Source organism: Rhinatrema bivittatum, chromosome 3 (genome assembly GCF_901001135.1).
Source record: "Rhinatrema bivittatum chromosome 3, aRhiBiv1.1, whole genome shotgun sequence".
Classification (NCBI taxonomy): Eukaryota; Metazoa; Chordata; class Amphibia; order Gymnophiona; family Rhinatrematidae; genus Rhinatrema; species Rhinatrema bivittatum.
This window is the reverse complement of record NC_042617.1, coordinates 62,782,393-62,799,680: the sequence shown is the minus strand read 5'-3', so window position 1 is coordinate 62,799,680 and position 17,288 is coordinate 62,782,393. Positions and strand designations below refer to the sequence as shown.

At 43.1% G+C, this 17,288-nt stretch overlaps 1 protein-coding gene across 2 annotated transcripts in view; it reads right to left on the bottom strand.

Annotated features, from left to right (window-relative positions):
* The window catches only part of MTA3 (metastasis associated 1 family member 3), a 525,799-nt gene that overhangs the window by 492,583 nt on the left and 15,928 nt on the right, over positions 1-17,288 (bottom strand). The window contains exons 1-2 of one of the 2 annotated variants that reach the window (XM_029593317.1): positions 16,641-16,770; positions 13,500-13,567 (exon numbers count right to left, since the gene is read on the bottom strand). Coding sequence is in view for 1 of the 2 variants with exons in the window: in XM_029593316.1 (XP_029449176.1) it covers positions 13,500-13,567 (68 nt within the window). In the remaining variant the exon portion in view is untranslated. Of the gene's footprint in view, positions 1-13,499; positions 13,568-16,640; positions 16,771-17,288 lie in introns of those variants that run through there. The other variant, XM_029593316.1, reaches the window with a different exon arrangement.

Sequence of the window (17,288 nt, the reverse complement as noted above, 5' to 3'; positions counted from 1 at the left end):
TACTTGATGGGGGAAGAGCGCAAAACCGAATTTGCTCTTGAAGTAAATAAGAGCACAAGAACATGCCATACTGGGTCAGACCAAGGGTCCCATCAAGCCCAGCATCCCGTTTCCAGCAGTGGCCAATCCAGGCCATAAGAACCTGTGGCAAGTACTTCTTATGGCCAATCCAGGCCATAAGAAGTACTGTGGCAAGTACTCAAAAACTAAGTCTATTCCATGTTTCCGTTGCTAGTAATAGCAGTGGCTATTTTCTAAGTCAACTTAATTAATAGCAGGTAATGGACTTCTCCTCCAAGAACTTATCCAATCCTTTTTTAAACACAGCTATACTAACTGCACTAACCACATCCTCTGGCAACAAATTCCAGAGTTTAATTATGCACCGAGTAAAAAAGAACTTTCTCCGATTCGTTTTAAATGTGCCACATGCTAACTTCATGGAGTGCCCCCTAGTCTATTATCCGAAAGAGTAAATAACCAATTCACATCTACTAGTTCTAGACCTTTCATGATTTTAAACACCTCTATCATATCTACCCTCAGCTGTCTCTTCTCCAAGCTGAAAAGTCCTAACCTCTTTAGTCTTTCCTCATAGGGGAGCTGTTCCATTCCCTTTATCATTTTGGAAGCCCTTCTCTGTACCTTCTCCATCGCAATTATATCTTTTTTGAGATGCGGCGACCAGAATTGTACACAGTATTCAAGGCGTGGTCTCACCATGGAGCGATACAGAGGCATTATGACATTTTCCGTTTTATTCACCATTCCCTACATTCTGTTTGACTTTTTGACTGCCGCAACACACTGAACCGATTTCAATGTGTTATCCACCATGGCGCCTAGATCTCTTTCTTGAGTTATAGCACCTAATATGGAACCTAACATTGTGTACTATAGCATGGGTTATTTTTCTCTATATGCATCACCTTGCACTTATCCTCATTAAATTTCATCTGCCATTTTGATGCCCAATTTTCCAGTCTCACAAGGTCTTCCTGCAATTTATCACAATATGCTTGTGATTTAACTACTCTGAACAATTTTGTATCATCTGCAAATCTGATTACCTCACTCGTCATATTTCTTTCCAGATCATTTATAAATATATTGAAAAGTAAGGGTCCCAATACAGATCCCTGAGGCACTCCACTGTCCACTCTCTTCCACTGAGAAAATTGTCCATTTAATCCTACTCTGTTTTCTGTCTTTTAGCCAGTTTGTAATCCACAGACTTCTATTTGGGGGGTGGGGGGAGGGGTGTCTATCCTTGAGTACATTAACCCCAAGTATTTTTCCCAATGTTTCTAGAATTTTGAATAAGTGTGGTCTTCCATAGGAGAGGTATGCTCCAAAGGATCCAGAAGTGGGTCAGAAGGTATTCCTATCAGGCCTTCTTCAAAACCCAAGGGTGTGGGAACACTGATCCAGGACACTAATGATGAATTGGATGGTTCTACTCCTGAGGGGAGTAGCCCTGGTCTGCAACCTATGAATGGTTTGCTCCGCTACATTCAAGAAAAATTATGAAGAACCTCTCAGCGGGTGCTCTGATGATATGTTTATCCTAATAGGGGAAACGAACTCCAGCTTCTGGGATTTCCATAGCAATATTGGAGCAGACAATAGATAGTACCTTTGATCTCCTTATCCAAAAAGATAGACATTTTTCACCAGGTCCGCTAAATGGTTGAGTGACTGATGTGTTCTCTTACCTGGTGTGGGTGGTGGAACATCCTCCTCGGAGACAAGAATGGGCTCCTGTTTGAAATGGAGGCCTGTTGGAGTTAAGTAGAACCAGAGAACATATTGGGTCAGAGGATTTAAGATTGGAAATATCGAATATGAGCCTAGTGTTGCGTCCATCGGTCTCAGATGGCTTCGACCTCTGTGCCTCACCTTTCTTCATTCTCTCTCCTCAAGCCTTGGGAAGATGGCTGCTGCCGTGTCTTCATGCTGCTCTCTCCGGTGTCCCCTGATCGGCAACGGTGTTCGCCATGATTTTCCTGAGGGCCTCCTAGGACGTGCACGCGCACACCACCCATGTCTTTATCCACGTCATGGCAGGAACCTCGGGGGCGTCCCCTCCGAGTGACGTCATTACATCCTGGTATTTAGCCTGCCCTTCATTTGCTAACAAACTGAGATAGCAAAGATTGGATTGCCTCCGGTCTAAGCTGCTCTGCCACTTCCCTGTTGCCGCAGGAAGCTCTCTCTGCCCTTCGGGGTATTTCTTCACTAAACTGGGTACCCGCTCCTCGGGGGCCCTTCTACTCTATTTCAGGTAGCTAGCTTGGGATACCGGGTACTCGCTCCTTGAGGGCCTGCCACTGAACAACTTCTGCCTGCCAGGACCTTCTACAATACAGCTTTCTGCTTCAGTGAGTACTAACCCTTTCAGACTGTCTCATCTTCAGCTTCAGCGCTCTGTGTCTACATCCGGGACCTGTCCCTGCTACGCCGTGCTGCCTATCACCTACTCGAGTGTGAGACTGGTCTCCTCTGCTGAGGACCCCTGGACTACTTCTGCCTGCTCCCCGGGCAGTACCATCGAGCTGTACAATAAAAACAACTTCTGTGTCAGCGTGTATAGAGTCTAGCCTAGTACTGCGGTTCCTCACGGGGCTCCTCCCCGTGGAAGTGGCCATCACCGCAGTACCCAAGAATCCACTTCAAAACCTCATAACCGTAACACCTAGAAGGGGTTAACAGCTCTAGTAATAGGAGGGGGCAGAGGCAGTATATCTTCTGCATTTGATCTTGGTCGACCAGCATAAAGTTGTGTGATGCCCAGGGTCTGGGGTTCAATGGATCAAACAGTGCACTAATGAAGTTGATGCTTTCAATTTTGGGGCTGCAAGTGACTTATGGTTTCTATGGTGCAGGGTGGCTTGTAAGCCTTTGAAAATACATGCTTTGACTGCATCAAGCCACTTTGCTTCATATGCATCGATGGAGTCTTATGCCAATTGGGAGTGCATCAAGGACACATGCATTGACAGCAGTGGAATTTCTTGCATCAAAGGCATACTGGTGTAGTATGAATGTACACCAAGAATTGATGAGCCATTCGTTGGCAGTGCTAACGCACCATGAATTGTCTGCAAAGAAATGTGAAACAAATGTGAATCAAAATTGATGTACCATGTTTGGATGACTTCTGTCTCTTCAGTACTGGCTGCTTTGATGGATCTGCAAAGTAATGCCTCTTCTCTCTCAATGCAGGGCGGTCAGAACTACTTGACCCCTAGGTTTCAACCCATTTCACCTAGGGGAGAGTTTGAGGAACCCCTGCTCAACTCTTTTCTTGGCAAGGCAGGCAAAGCTGCACTGCGGGAAGACCAACTTCAACCACTAAGGGACTTACATAGTTCCTCCATTTTATGGGTCCTAGAATGAGCAACGGTAACGTGGAATAGACTTAGTTTTTGGGTACTTGCCAGGTTCTTGTGGCCTGGTTTGGCCACTGTTGGAGACAGGATACTGGGCTCGATGGACCCTTGGTCTGACCCAGTATGGCATGTTCTTATGTTTGCCTGTCTGTGATCCAGAACCAAGCACCAGTAGCATAATCCATACCCATCTGTGAGGGACATCACCGTACCACAAATGCAGTTTTTAAACCACTCACTGCGAGCTTCTTCTTGCTGGGCATCTTGAAGTGGCAAGCTTTCTTCTTTTTTTTTTCCTTTAATGTAGCACTGAAAAGTGCTCTTGTGGGTACTGCAGAGGCAGTAAGGCAATTGAAAGAGAGATAACTAAAGAAAAACAAAAAAATTTGCAAAAACTTTGAGGAAAATAGATAGATATGAAGTACATGTCCGTGCTATGCTTGGACAAAAAATGATTGAGGAGACTTACAAGGCAACACCCAAACTGGAATTCCCACACACGCTCAGTAGAGTTAAAAGCTCTATTAGCTAGGAGAGACAAGTCTGTTCAGTGCTGCTGGATGACATCACCCACATGTCATGGTTAATTCATCCTGTTTATTGACAGAAAAAAGCAAAATAGAAATGCCTTCTTAAAGTCAATTAAATTACATTGCAACCAAGTACAGTGCTCATACTGATTCTGAAAAACTAGAATCCTTTTAAAGAACCAAAGAAAAAGATGTAGTACATTTACTTTCAAGAGCGCAGTCCTCATCTTCAGAGGTGCAGCAGAGAAAATCTTCCAGCAGCAGCACTAGATATATACAGCAAAATATCAACTCTGCTGTTTGCGGCCTCTATTCCTTCTTTTTAGGTCTCATTTCTCTTTTTGTCCTTATACTTGTATCTATTTACATTTTCATACTTTTTTGCGTGGCAGACCCTTCCGGTCTGGTCACCTATGCCACTATCCCTGTTCTTAACATAGAAGCCATCCATACCCTTTAGTCCTTCCCACCAGATGGTTCTGGATTGAATGCCTTAATTCAATTTAGCTCAACCATGCTAATGATCAAGGGGTTCATTCTGAGAGAGCAGTCAGAGGAAAAGATGTATTTTTCCACACTCTGGTAGGGCCTCTCAGCCTTGCCAAAAGGATTTTTCTTTTAGGAGGATACCTCATAGTGCAATTCCTGCCAGAGAGTCCCTCATAAGTTACAGAGAGATAGATTGTTGAGCCCGATACCTTTTAGGGGCAAAAGGGCTCTCACCAGGGGACCAAAGACCTGGGATCCTACTCTAAACCCTAGATAGACAAGCACTAGTGAGGGATCCTGCTGCGAGAGGCAGTGAAGGATAGGAGAGTCCTGTTTTTGGAAAGAACTGTGGTTTAACTCTGTTTCTTTGGGAAAGTCATCCTCGCTGGCCATACTCAAAGGACAGGGGCTGCAGACCAGTGAGCCCATTCACAACCTAAACGTGGCAGGCACATGTGACAGCATGATTATCAGTTAAGAAGATGTGTCCAGTTTAAGCTTTAAAGTATTTTTTGGACTTCGAATTAGTGGGGAGGTTTTGGATCTCCCTTCCCCATGGGATTGCAGTGCTGTGGTAAAACCTGATCCTGCTGATTTTCCCTTAAGAGAAATCCCCAGGAAAAATCAAGGAGAAAGAAACAAATGAACTAAAGGAAGGAAGAACCAGAATCAGGAGATCCCATCCAGACTTCCACCCATCAAGGGACCAGGACAGGCTGGGAATTCAAGTAAGGTAACTAAAGGTAGGATTTTTGCAATGCAGAGGAGACCCCCATCGTTAGGACTCCAAGAGAATAGCTGCTGGGAGAGTATGCACATTTAAAGTCACCATGGGCTCTATCCAGATGTCCCTAACAAAGAACACCTACCTACCCATAAGAAAATCCTGAACCACCAGTCAGTTGGACATTTTTTGGACAATGAACTTCAACTTTATCAATCAGTAAACTTATTTTACACCTGGTCCTGTCTAAGCACTTACACTTCAAAGATATACATTGGCAACCTTTTTTCATTGTTTGGGTCATAAGCAAGAACTTCCCCCCTGTAAAAAGAATCCCCCCCAGGGATTAAGATTCAGAGTGGGATATGACATGCTAGCTGGACAGCCCCCAAAGAAATAAATTAGTTATGCACCCTGTCGGGAACAAACTTGTTAAAAGAACAAGTTTGCTTACCGTAAACGGTCCATAGATAGCAGATGAATTAGCCATGCTGTCTGGGTATGTCCTCCGTGCTCTCAAAGATCACCAAGTCTTTTTTGAGAGGTGATCCTTCTTGTATCTTCCCGCATTTCCCCAAGTCTCCTCAGTCCTTATAAAGCAAGATGAGACCAGGGAGGGGGGCAGGTCAGCAAGGATAATTCATCTGCTATCTATGGAAAACACCGTTTACAGTAAGAAAACTTGCTCTTTTCCCATAGACAAGCAGCATGAATTAGCCATGCTGTCTGGGAGTCCCCAGCTACAGTACTGAGCGTTCTTTTTTTTATATGTTGTACTGAAAGTAATGCGCTCAATATGGTAAGGAACATAGGCAAACAGTTCTCAATGGTTGTTGTGATGAGATGCAGAGGTGCTTTTCTTGAGAATAGTCTATCCCATGTGTGCATCATCAGCGGTCTGTTTGTCTAAACAGTAGTGGGATGTGAAGGTATGCAGTGAGGACCATGTGGCTGCTTTACAAATGTCCAGGATAGGCACTTCGTGGAGGTGGGCAACTGAAGTAGCCATAGCATGAACCTGATGCGCCCTGGGTGAAGCAGGTAGCTTCTCTAAACATTTTTGATAAAAGAATTGAATGCAGTTGGAGATCCAGGACGAAAGTGTTCTCTTGGATACGGGAAGTACTGGTACATTCGGGTTAAAGAATAAAAAGAGTTGAAAGGGTTTGTGAGCAGAATGCGTGCGTTGTTTATAATAAGCGAGGGCTCATTTACAGTCTAATGAATATAGTCGCTCGCTCTCGATCGCATAAGGTCTTGGAAAGAAAGTAGGGAGGCTTATAGTTTGGTTTAAGTGGAATGCAGAAACCACCTTCGGTAGGAAGTTAGGATGTGTACGCAGTGTAACTGTCATGGTAAAATTGAAGGTAGGGTGGGTAGTGGACTAGGTTTGTAATTCACTGATGCATATTGCAGAGGTCAGGGCAACCAAGAAGAGTACCTTCCAGAAAAGGTACCTGGGATGACAAGTTTCTAATGGTTCGAAGGGTGGTAGCATGAGTTGTTCCAACACTATGTTTACATCCCACGGTACTGCAGGTTTCTTAGTTGGGGGTCCGAAGATGTAGGTCACCTTTCATGAACCTGGAGACCAATGCGTGACAAGAAATAGGTTCTCCGTTGAGAGGCATGTGGTAAGCCGTTATGGCGCTGAGGTGTATTCAAAGCGAAGCCGTAGCTAGACCTTAGTAGGTGCTCTGGTGGACAGGTGAGTGGATCTGCTCCCTCGGCCGTACACCAGGGCGTGTAACGTGACCACTTTCGTTGATAACTTTCTCAAGGAGAGTAGAATATCCTGGCGATAAGGAGGGATTTTTGGAATACGAGCCTTTCAACTTCCAGACAGTGAGATTCAGGGATGAATGAAGTGGGTGAGGTAGAGATCCCCCTTCCTGGGTAAGCAGTTGAGGGCTGTTGCATGGACAATTGAATTAGGTAGCTGTACCAGGATTGACATGCCCATGGTGGGGCAATGAGAATCAAATTTGCATTGTCTTCGATGCATTGCTGGACTGTGCAAGAGATGAGAGGTATCAGAGGGAACTCGTAGAGCAGATCTTGGGACCAATCTATGAGGAACGCGTCCTGTGCCAGCTGGTGCGGGCTGGGGTATACTGAGCAAACTAGTTTGACCTTCCTGTTGTGTTCTGTTGCAAAGAGGTCAATCCGAGGATGACCCCAAGTGGAGAAAATTAAATTGGCTATCTCCTGCTGGAGTTCCCATTCGTGGGGATGAAAAATCCTGCTTAGCTTGTCTGCTCTGGAGTTGTTGATTCCCGGCAGGTTTGTGGCTTGTAGGGAGATTCCTCTGCTGTGTGCTCATTCCAGGATTCTTATAGCTTCTTGGCAAAGGTTCCATGAACCTGACCCTCCTTCTTTATGTAGACCATTGTCATGGTCCACATGGATAATCAGGTAGCAATCTGGGTTTGGAGACTATGAGCGAAGGTTTGGAAGGTGTGTCGAATGGCCCGGAGCTCTAGAAGGTTTATGTGCTGGGTTCGTTCTCGGTTGGACCATCATCCCTGAGTTTGTAACTGTGTGAGATGGGTTCCCCAACCTGAGGGAGATGCATCTGTGGTAGAGCCCGTTGTTAGTGCTGGTGGTGGTATCCACCAGTGAAGATCTCTCTTCATGTTGGTTGTTATGGCAACCCTCGTGAAGAGAGGGCTGTGAAATTGGTCCCATTGTAAACGACGCATAATAAGACGCATGTGTGGAACTAATAGAAGGCTGCTGCCATGTGGCCCAGGATGGTGAGGATTTGACGGGCTGGGGAAACTGTACTGCCCAGAAGTCGATGGGTGATCGTTGTCAAAAGTAATCGCTCGATGTTCTGGAAAGCTTTGTCTCTAATGGTTTAGATATGTGCGCCAATGAAATGTAGGCAAGGAGTAGGTTGTAGGTTCGATTTCTCGTAGTTGATTAGGAGGCCCAGATGGTTAGGCAAGATATTGTGCGGAACAGATTGCTTCGCAGGGTTGACTGAGTGGGGGCTACTAGTAGCCAATCGTCTAGGTAAGGAAAAACCTGTACTCCCTGTCGGCGAAGGAATGCCACCGCTAGGCATTTTGTGAAGATCCACGGGGTGGAAGAGAATCCGAACGGTAATACCTTGTACTGGAAGTGACTCATTTGTGGTGAAGAAAAGATATTGCCAAGATGTGGGGTGCATCGGTATGTGTGCATACGCATCTTTCAGATCTAGTGAGCACATCCAAACTCTGGGTTATAGGAAGGGCAAGATGGATTTTAGGGATGTCATCTTGAATTTCTCCTTTTGCAGGTATTTGTTCAGAGATCGTAGGTCTAGGATGGGGCATAGCTCTCCAGATTTCTTGGGAATGAGGAAGTATTGGGAATAAAATCCTTGTTTGATTTGTGGTGATAGTAATTCTTGGATGCACTCTTGGTGGAGTAGGTGATTTATCTCCTGTAGGAGAAGTACCTGGTGCAACCTCTCATTTTTGGGTAACCAGATGTGGGAGGGGAGGGCGGGTTTGGAAATTTAGGGAATAACCCTTCTCTATTATATTGAGGATCCACAGGTTGGATGTAACTGTCTCCAGGCTGGTAGGAATCTCGATAGTCTGCCACCCATGGTGTGATTCGTTAGTGGTGGTAATGCTATTCTTAAAAACCTTGTTGGTTTTTGGTGGGATGAGTTTCTGCTGATGGTTTGTGTTGCCATGGAGCTTGAGGGCGTTGGCACAGCCCATGTTGCTAATATGGTTGTTGGCGGCTGTCGATTTGATGAGTAGGGTCTGTAGGTGCAACAAGGGTAGTTTGTTTTCTTGAAAGACTATAAATGACACCGAGGACCTTCTGGTGGGACAGTTAATGACAGGACTGTTACTTTTTGCTCTTTTAATTTAGCTACCGTCTCCGCTAACCTGTCACCGAAGAGGTTGTCTGGATGACATGGGAGATCTGTTAACTTCTCATGGACGCCATCTCTTATTGCACTCAACCTGAGCCAGGCCATGCGGCATGCTATGATGGCATTTGCAGTGGCCTTCGCCGATGTTTCAAATCCATCATATATAGAATGAAGGAGGTGACAAAGGCCCTCCTCCATGTCAAAAAAATTCCTGAGGAAGGCAGGCATCTGAAGAGGCGTCCTGCAAGATGGGTTTAAGGGATTGAAGGCACTCAAGTATTGAGTGACTTAGAACTGATGATTTTGGATTTTTGCATTTAATATGCCTGATTGATAACTTTTCTTTCTGAAATCATCTAAGTATCTGTGGTCTCTTCTGGAGGGGTGTTAGCATGGAGCCTTGATTTTCTTGTTCTTTGTATTGCCGATTCAATGTCAATGGAATTATGGGGAAGCTGTACCGTATTATAGTAGCGTGAATCCCTCATGCGATACTTTAAATCTGATTTTCTTGAAGTTGGTGGTGAGATGAAGGGAGATTCCCAAGCCCTTTGCATTAGAGAATCAAGAACTGAATGTGCGGGAAGTGCTGTAGGCTCTGACGGGGTATCAAAATTTTTAGAATACCCATCATTTCCTGTCTGGGATCAGGAATCTTTTTGGTTTGTACATGGAGTCGTTGACCCACCTTCTCTAAAAACTGCGAGTAGGTAAGGTCTTCTGGGGGTGATACTGGCTCCGGCAGGATCTCCGCTGGATCGGATGGGTAACCCTGTAGATGTGTCAAACGAGATTGATTCAGGAGAAGAATGCTCTTTCGGAGAAGGAATGTGAGGCTGTCTGGGTATAGGATCCGGAATTTGGGGCCTTTGAGGAGGTAATGGAGCCTCAGAAGGTTTGTCCACTGGTGGTTGATTCTGCTGTTCTACTGATCAAGAATTGGGATAAGATCAGTGATATCTGAGAGATTGCTTGTGAAGCCAACCCTGATGGAGGGGGTAGTTCTGGTTGCGTTGGTATACCTGCTGGAGGTAGTGCTGCCAGCAGTATGTCCAAATTCGGTCCTCTGGGTTGAGCTATGTCAACTGGTGGTCGTCCAATTTTTTCTTTTATACAGTGGGCCCTGTAGGCTGGAACCCATGTGGCATCTGGATGCCATGGAAAGTCCTGAAAACATCTCCGAGGTTGAAGTGGTGCCAGAGTATCTTGGAGAAGATGAATCCCCTCCGATCCTACATTAAGTAAGGGTGAAGGCTCCCTGGGTCTTTTGTGACCAGAGGAGTGTTTCTTGTGCGGTCTGGAAACAGGCTGCATCGGCAGCGTTGGTGTAAAAGGAATTGAAGATGGTCCTGTAGAAGGCTGCGTCGGCAGCATCATTAAAATAGATGAGGCGTCTGTGTGCGTCGACGTAGAGTTGATGGTGCATTGATAGGAATGAAATCCGGCACAATGTGCTCCGTACATCAGTCGCCCTTAGACGCTGTCGACGCAGTTTTTGGCTTCAGTGTGGCCAGTGCATCTGCCGCACCATGCGTCGATTTTAAATGGACCTTTTTTGATGCCAAATCCGAAGGGGCCTGCTGAAGCGGCCCGACGGTGAGAGGGGGGCCTTTAAGTGTCTGTGGGGTCCTGGGGAGGGTTTTGTAGAGGCCTCTGATGGGGCATAAGAACCCAATGGTGCTCCACGAAGCTGCTCAATCCTGGCAGCTCTTTGCCTCTGGGTCCGTGGGCACATGCGTCCGCAGTCCCTGCAGTTGGCCTAGTCATGGTTTGGACCTAGGCAGATGTAACAAACCTGGTGTCCATCCGTGACAGACATTATCTTTCCGCATTGGCAGAACTTAAAACCTGGTAGACTAGGCATAATGGGATTCTCTGCCAATCCTGAGGTGATTTTGATGTATGTTTTTTTGTGAATAATCGCTTTCTCACAGAGAGAAGAGAGCTCCGTCTGTTATCTGTCGCGCGGAAAAAGTTGGACAGAGGAGACTTAGGAAAACGTGGGAAGATACAAGAAGGATCACCTCACAAAAAAAAAAAAAAAAAAAATTTTGATCTTTGAGAGCTCTGCCACCTAGTGGCACGGAGGACGTACGCAGACAGCATGGCTAATTCATGCTGCTTATCTACAGGAAAAAAGGAGTTACTTTTGTTTAAAAAAGTATGCATGGTTTGGTATAGGCACACCCGATTTCCACCTTGCATCTTTTGTTATAGGCACACAGTGCTTTCCACTTTGTTGTACAATATGGCTGGAACAGACTTCTTGAGTCCATGCATCATACTCCCTTCTCAGGGTGTATTTAAATCTAGTTCAAAAAACTCACCTTGTTAAAGTTTTTAAATCCTAAATACTCCTCTACAATAAATACACTTCCCACAGACTCTTGTTTGTCATGTATATTTGTTTTTGACTGGATTATAAGCTTCAAGGAGCAAGGCTTGTCTCTTATGTGTACCTGTTCAGTGCTGCATATATCTACTTATTTGATTTATATTCTGCTTTTTTCAAGCACTTCAAAGCAGATTACGGTCAAACACTAAGTATTTAAATCTGGTAGCTCTAGTAGTGCTTTAGAAATGAGTAGTAGTAGTAGTAGTAGTATAAATCAACTCTGTCATTGAGGGCCACAACTCAATCAGGTCTTCAGGATTTCCACAATGAGAGCCTGATTTTAAAAAGCATTTACAAACTTAAAATTGGGTTTTTGATAAACAAATGCCCTTTACTCAAGTGGGCTTTTGAAAATTGCTACAGTATATGGCATTGAATTGTCCATAGAATTTTCTTGCGTATGTGCACGTTACTCAAGTAAATGGCTTTTGAAAACTGCTACTATAGTATGTTACATTTACATACATACAGGCCGATCCAATAAATCGGCACACAAAACAGGTGCTCCATGTTCAGCGCCTGCTTTCCTAAGCCACCTCTTCTGCGTGTGTAATCGAATATTTAAATGAGGGCACTAGGGACAATTTTACAAGCGTCCATTTTCCTAATTTGTACACAGCCACAGGTTAGGAAAAGGGATGCTCAATTAATGACCGCTGGCACACTTAAAAAAAAAAAAAAAAACCACAAAAACACACCATTCTCCTCCTTTTTGTTCCTCCGACTTAATATCGCCATGATATTAAGTCAGAGGAAGTAGAGAAAAGCAGTATTTTCTGCTTTTATGTACACTTTTTTTGCATGTGATGAGCGCTATTAGTTTCGCGCATTTTGGATGCGCTAATCCCCTTATAAAGGGTTGTGCATCCAAACACGGGTTAAACAGTGTTTATTGTATGGTCTGATAACTCCTTTGAAAATTGCCTCCACTATATGCATAAGATCTATTTACATACAATGGTGGCAGTGCATGCAAACAGATCTCACGTATATTCATTGTGGAAATCTTGAATACCCCACTGTTTATGCACTATTGTCCTAAAATCCACTCTTCAGTCATTTGTGTATCAGAATGATGCTTGTCTGGTATTCTGATAATCATTGACAGAGCAGCACTTGATTTCTTTAGGTTCAGGAAGGTGGGGTGGCTAATCCAAAACTCTACACTCTCTCTTGAGGAATAGACTAAACAGCAGAACAAAAAGGAGAGGTTTAATGATTACGTTTTCTTTCAACTGCTAAATGAATTACCTAAAAAGCTTTTCCAAGTGCTGCTGCTTTGATATTCAAAATGTATAGCATATTGAGTGATTGCTCCTTTATGATGTTAATTAGGTACACTCACTGCACTAATATAGCTAAAGACTTATCACTTGCTCTTGTATAGTAAGTTCAGCACATAATAAAAGCAGAAATGACAAACTGATATGAGAATCATATGCTATCCACTATATGGGTGCATTTTTGAAGAAAAAAAAAAACTGGGGGAGGATTTAGATTTCAGAGGATTCTACCTTGTTCCCCCCTCAAAGTCAAATCGTAGCTTTGTAAACAATTTGTTCATTTCCATTTTATTATTTAACACCACTCAATATATAACTAATATTTGGGAAAAATATTATATAATAAGTCACCAAATGAGCCCACAAAACATTTAAGTATTTAACTGCCACTTTCACTTTTTTTGTGTGTTAAGCTTCTAGCATACAGGAATTTTCTCATTTAGCCCAACATTTTCATGATGGGCAGCAAAACTAATAATTTCCATTTAAGAATTTATCTATGAGCAATACAACATCTATGGAGTATTAAAAACATAACTTTTATAATCTGTTTGGCAAGCAATATTAGTCTTTACTTCTAGCTACTACCGATATACAAGATACCCCTTCTTATTTCCTACTCCAAGTTAACACATCCTTGTTATAATGTAACTTTATACTCCTTCAAATGGTCTCTTGTTATTGGTTGGTTATAGTTACTGCTTGTTCGATGTAAACAGAGTTGATTTGATTTGTATCAAGAAAGTCTGTATATAAAAGCCTTTAATAAATAAAAACAAACAAGAATTTTTCTGTTCTCTGTTTACCTTATTAAGTTCTTCTATCCGTCTGATAAGGTATGGATTGCTGGAGGAGTTTTCAAAGAATACATAATCTGTACCAAACAGTGAAAAAAGGATCATGTCAAAATATATTTGTAAACTGGCAATTTTCTAATTACATTTTTTTTGCAGGTTACAATACCTTTTAAAGAACAAACATAAAAAGATGCAGTAGTGCATGTGCTTTTGAGACCTCTCGGACTTCTGTACTATAGCATCTTTTTTTCTTTGTCCTTTAATAGAAAGAAATCCAGTTACAAAGAATCCAGTTTTCTCCAAGACCAATTTGGCTTGTAGAATGCTATAACACAAAAGAAAGCAAGGACTGTAAAATTGAGGTTATCATCCATCTAGGGACCAAGGACTTTACTAGAAACAGTATCCAAGCAGTACAGAGAAATTTCCATACTCTGAGGAAGCAGCTTGGGCACATGGTTAAGACAATTACCTTTTCAGAACTGCTACCTGTTCACAGGAAGGGAAAAGCTAAGCCATATATACAACTTCAATATATGGCTCAAAACCTAGTGTAAAGAAGGTGGCATTTAAACTAGAGGACAGGTGTGGCAGAAAAAAAGTCAATGGAATTGGAATGTCGCACCCCTACACATACAAATACAGGAAAGGGTGGAGAAAAGAATACAATTAGTCCACTGTTAAGAAGAAGGGAAGAAAAGATGCCCAGGAAAAGCAGCAAGCAGAGGGAGAAAGGCTGGAAAGCTATGTGCACAAATGCTCATAGTCTGAGCAAGAGCAACAAAGTTCCAGATTTGCAGGCCCTAATGGTGGAGGTGGATATTGTTACTATTATGAAGATGTCCTATAAACTGCTGAGGAAGGATAGGAAGGACAGAAAAGAAACAGCAAATGAAAAGGGTGTGTTGAAAGGAGAAAGCACTGGACAGTTAAAAAAAAAAAAAAGATGGCACTTCCATTTATACTGATGTTGTCTACAGGCCTCCAAATAAGACAGAACTGGACAGAGATCTGGCTAATGAAATTCAAAAGGTGGTAAGGAAGGGGTAGTGTTATTCATTGGAGATTTTAATCTCACAGATGTGGACTGGATTAGCCTTGTTGCAGAATCTGTAAGTAGAGTGATTGTGGATACCTTTCGAAATATTCTGCTTAGACAAATGGTTATGGAACCCTCCAGCAGAGAAGAAATACTGGACCTGGTGCTCACAAATGGGGATAAGATTTAATGTCTGGGTAGGTGACTGCCTGAGCGTCAGTGATCAGATGATATGGTTTGATATCCTGGCCAAGACGGACAGTTGTCAAACAAAGATCAAAGTCCTGGATTTCAGATATCTAAAATAGCACCTTGAGCAGGAGCCAAAGACTAGGTGAAAATTAGTTATGTGCAACAGTGGGCCAAATTAAAAGGCGCTATAATAAAGGCAAGATATCTTTATGGAAGAAACATTAATAAAAAGTAAGAGGAAAAGGAAGCATTCTCCAAAGTAGTAGCTGAAAAAATAAAAGCAGAAGATAAGTATTCAAAAAGTACAAAAAAAACCTCAAAAACGAGGAGTACAGGGAAGAATATCTCGCGAAGCTAAAAGACTAGGAAAGAAATCACGAATGCAAAAGCTCAAGTGGAAGAAAGGATCACGAAAGAGGTAAAGTGAGGTGACAAAACATTTTTCAGATATATCAAGGAAAGGAGGAAAACGAGGGGTGGCATTGTAAGACTGAAAGAAGACAATGGTCATTGTGCAGAGAAAGATTTATTTATTTTATTTATTTATTATTTTTTATATACCGACATTTGATCTCAATTGAGATCACACCGGTTTACATTCAGGTACTGTAGGTATTTTTCTATCCCCAGAGGGCTTACAATCTAAGTTTTTGTACCTGAGGCAACGTAGGGTAAAGTGACTTGCCCAACGTCACAAGGAGTGACAGCGGGACTTGAACCTTGGTCTCCTGGTTCATAGTCCACTGCTCTAACCTCTAGGCTATTCCTCCTCCCTAGATGAGGAAAAAGCTGAAATATTAAACATACTTCAGTTCGGTGTTCACTAAGATGACCTTGAAGGAGGACCATTGCTAGTAGGCAAGAGTACAGATGGGAGCGGGATAGATACACCACCATTTAATGGTGAGTGTGTTTGGATGGGACTAGCAAAAGTGAAAATGGACAAAGCCATGAAAGCCTGATGAGATACAACCCAGGATACTAAGGGACCAAAGTGAAGTGCAGGCAGGTCTGCTGAAAAACTTGTTCAATAGATCCTTGGAAACAACATGGGACCATAAGATTGGATAAGGGCGGTGTTGGTCCCGCTTCATAAAAGTGGGAGTAGAGAAGAGGCTGGAAACTACAGGCTGGTTAGCCTTACCTCAAATAGTGGAAAACCTAATGGAAAAGCTGCTGATGAAATGATTTGTCATCTACAATCCAATGGGTTACAGAAACTGAGGCAACATGGTTTTGTGTCAATGAATCTGATTTTTATTTTTTTTTAAATTGTCTGACTAGCGAATTAGATCAAAGAAGAGCAATTGATCAGATTTATCTGGATTTCAGCAAAGCATTTCATACTGTCTCACACAGGAGGCTCATGAACTGGGTGCAATTGTTCTCTATGGTGGAGTTCATGTACAATAACTCCAAGCACTCAGCAACTAAGGCCTCCCCATTCTTCTCAAGTTCTGTTATCTACCTTGTTTCCAACTCCAGGAAGGCTCAGCAGTCCAGACTCCCTGCAGCAGCAAAATGGATGATGCCTTAACAGAGGTACATGTGTAAATCCAACATGAATTGGAATGAGCTAAAGAGTTGTAGAAAAGATTCACCAACAGGCAACGGCAGGAAGCCCCCACAATTCACAGTAAAGACAAGTCTGGATCTCTACTAGGCACATAATGAACAAGAGATCCTCAAGTAAACTTGAGCAGAAGTTTATGGGGTCTTTTGTTCTTCAGGAAAAAATAAATCTAGTGGCGTTCAAGATACAGCTTTCAGTCAATTTACAAGTTCATCTGGTATTCCACATGGCCCTCCTGAAGCCTTAAAAACCTAATCCCTTGGTTATGGTCTGCTATGAACTCTGTATTGATGTTATGGGCTGTATATTTGAACATGGCTCCTCAGTTGAACCTATACCTGTTTACCTTAATTGGGTACCCACGGGATGCTCGCACTCGGGGTACAAGTAGTCATTTGTAGAAACGGATAAATCATTGGATACATCGCTGGTCAAGTCTATTGTGCCCGGATACAGGAACAGGCACATTGGTATCCTGTGCAGGTTGCATATGTGAGGACTGCTGATTGTTATGTTTAGCTTAACTGGAGAGCGGGGGGGGGGGGGGGGGGGGGGGGGGGGGGGGGGAGGGGTATTTCGGTCACAGTTAACTTTGCGAATTCTGTTCAATAGTTCTGAATGTTCTGATTGTATTCTTGCTTTTTCATGATTATTGGCTGTTAATGGTTCCCATCATTTTGATGTTGACTGCGACTGTGGTGATAACTGAAATAATTTAATAAAGTATAAATTACAAAAAAAAAAAAAAAAAAACCTAATCCCTTACTAGAATGGTGCCCCCCCCCCTCCCTCCTACATTACAGTCATGGTGAAAGGGCACCTAGAGTTCATTGACTGCCAAAAGCAGTTGAATATCTGTAACAGGTGTTCTCTAAGGACAGCAGGATGTTAGTCCTCCCACATGGGTGACATCAGATGGACCCCCAACATGGAAAACTTATGGCAAAGTTTCTAGAACTTTGACTTGGCCACATTGAGCATGCCCAGCATACCC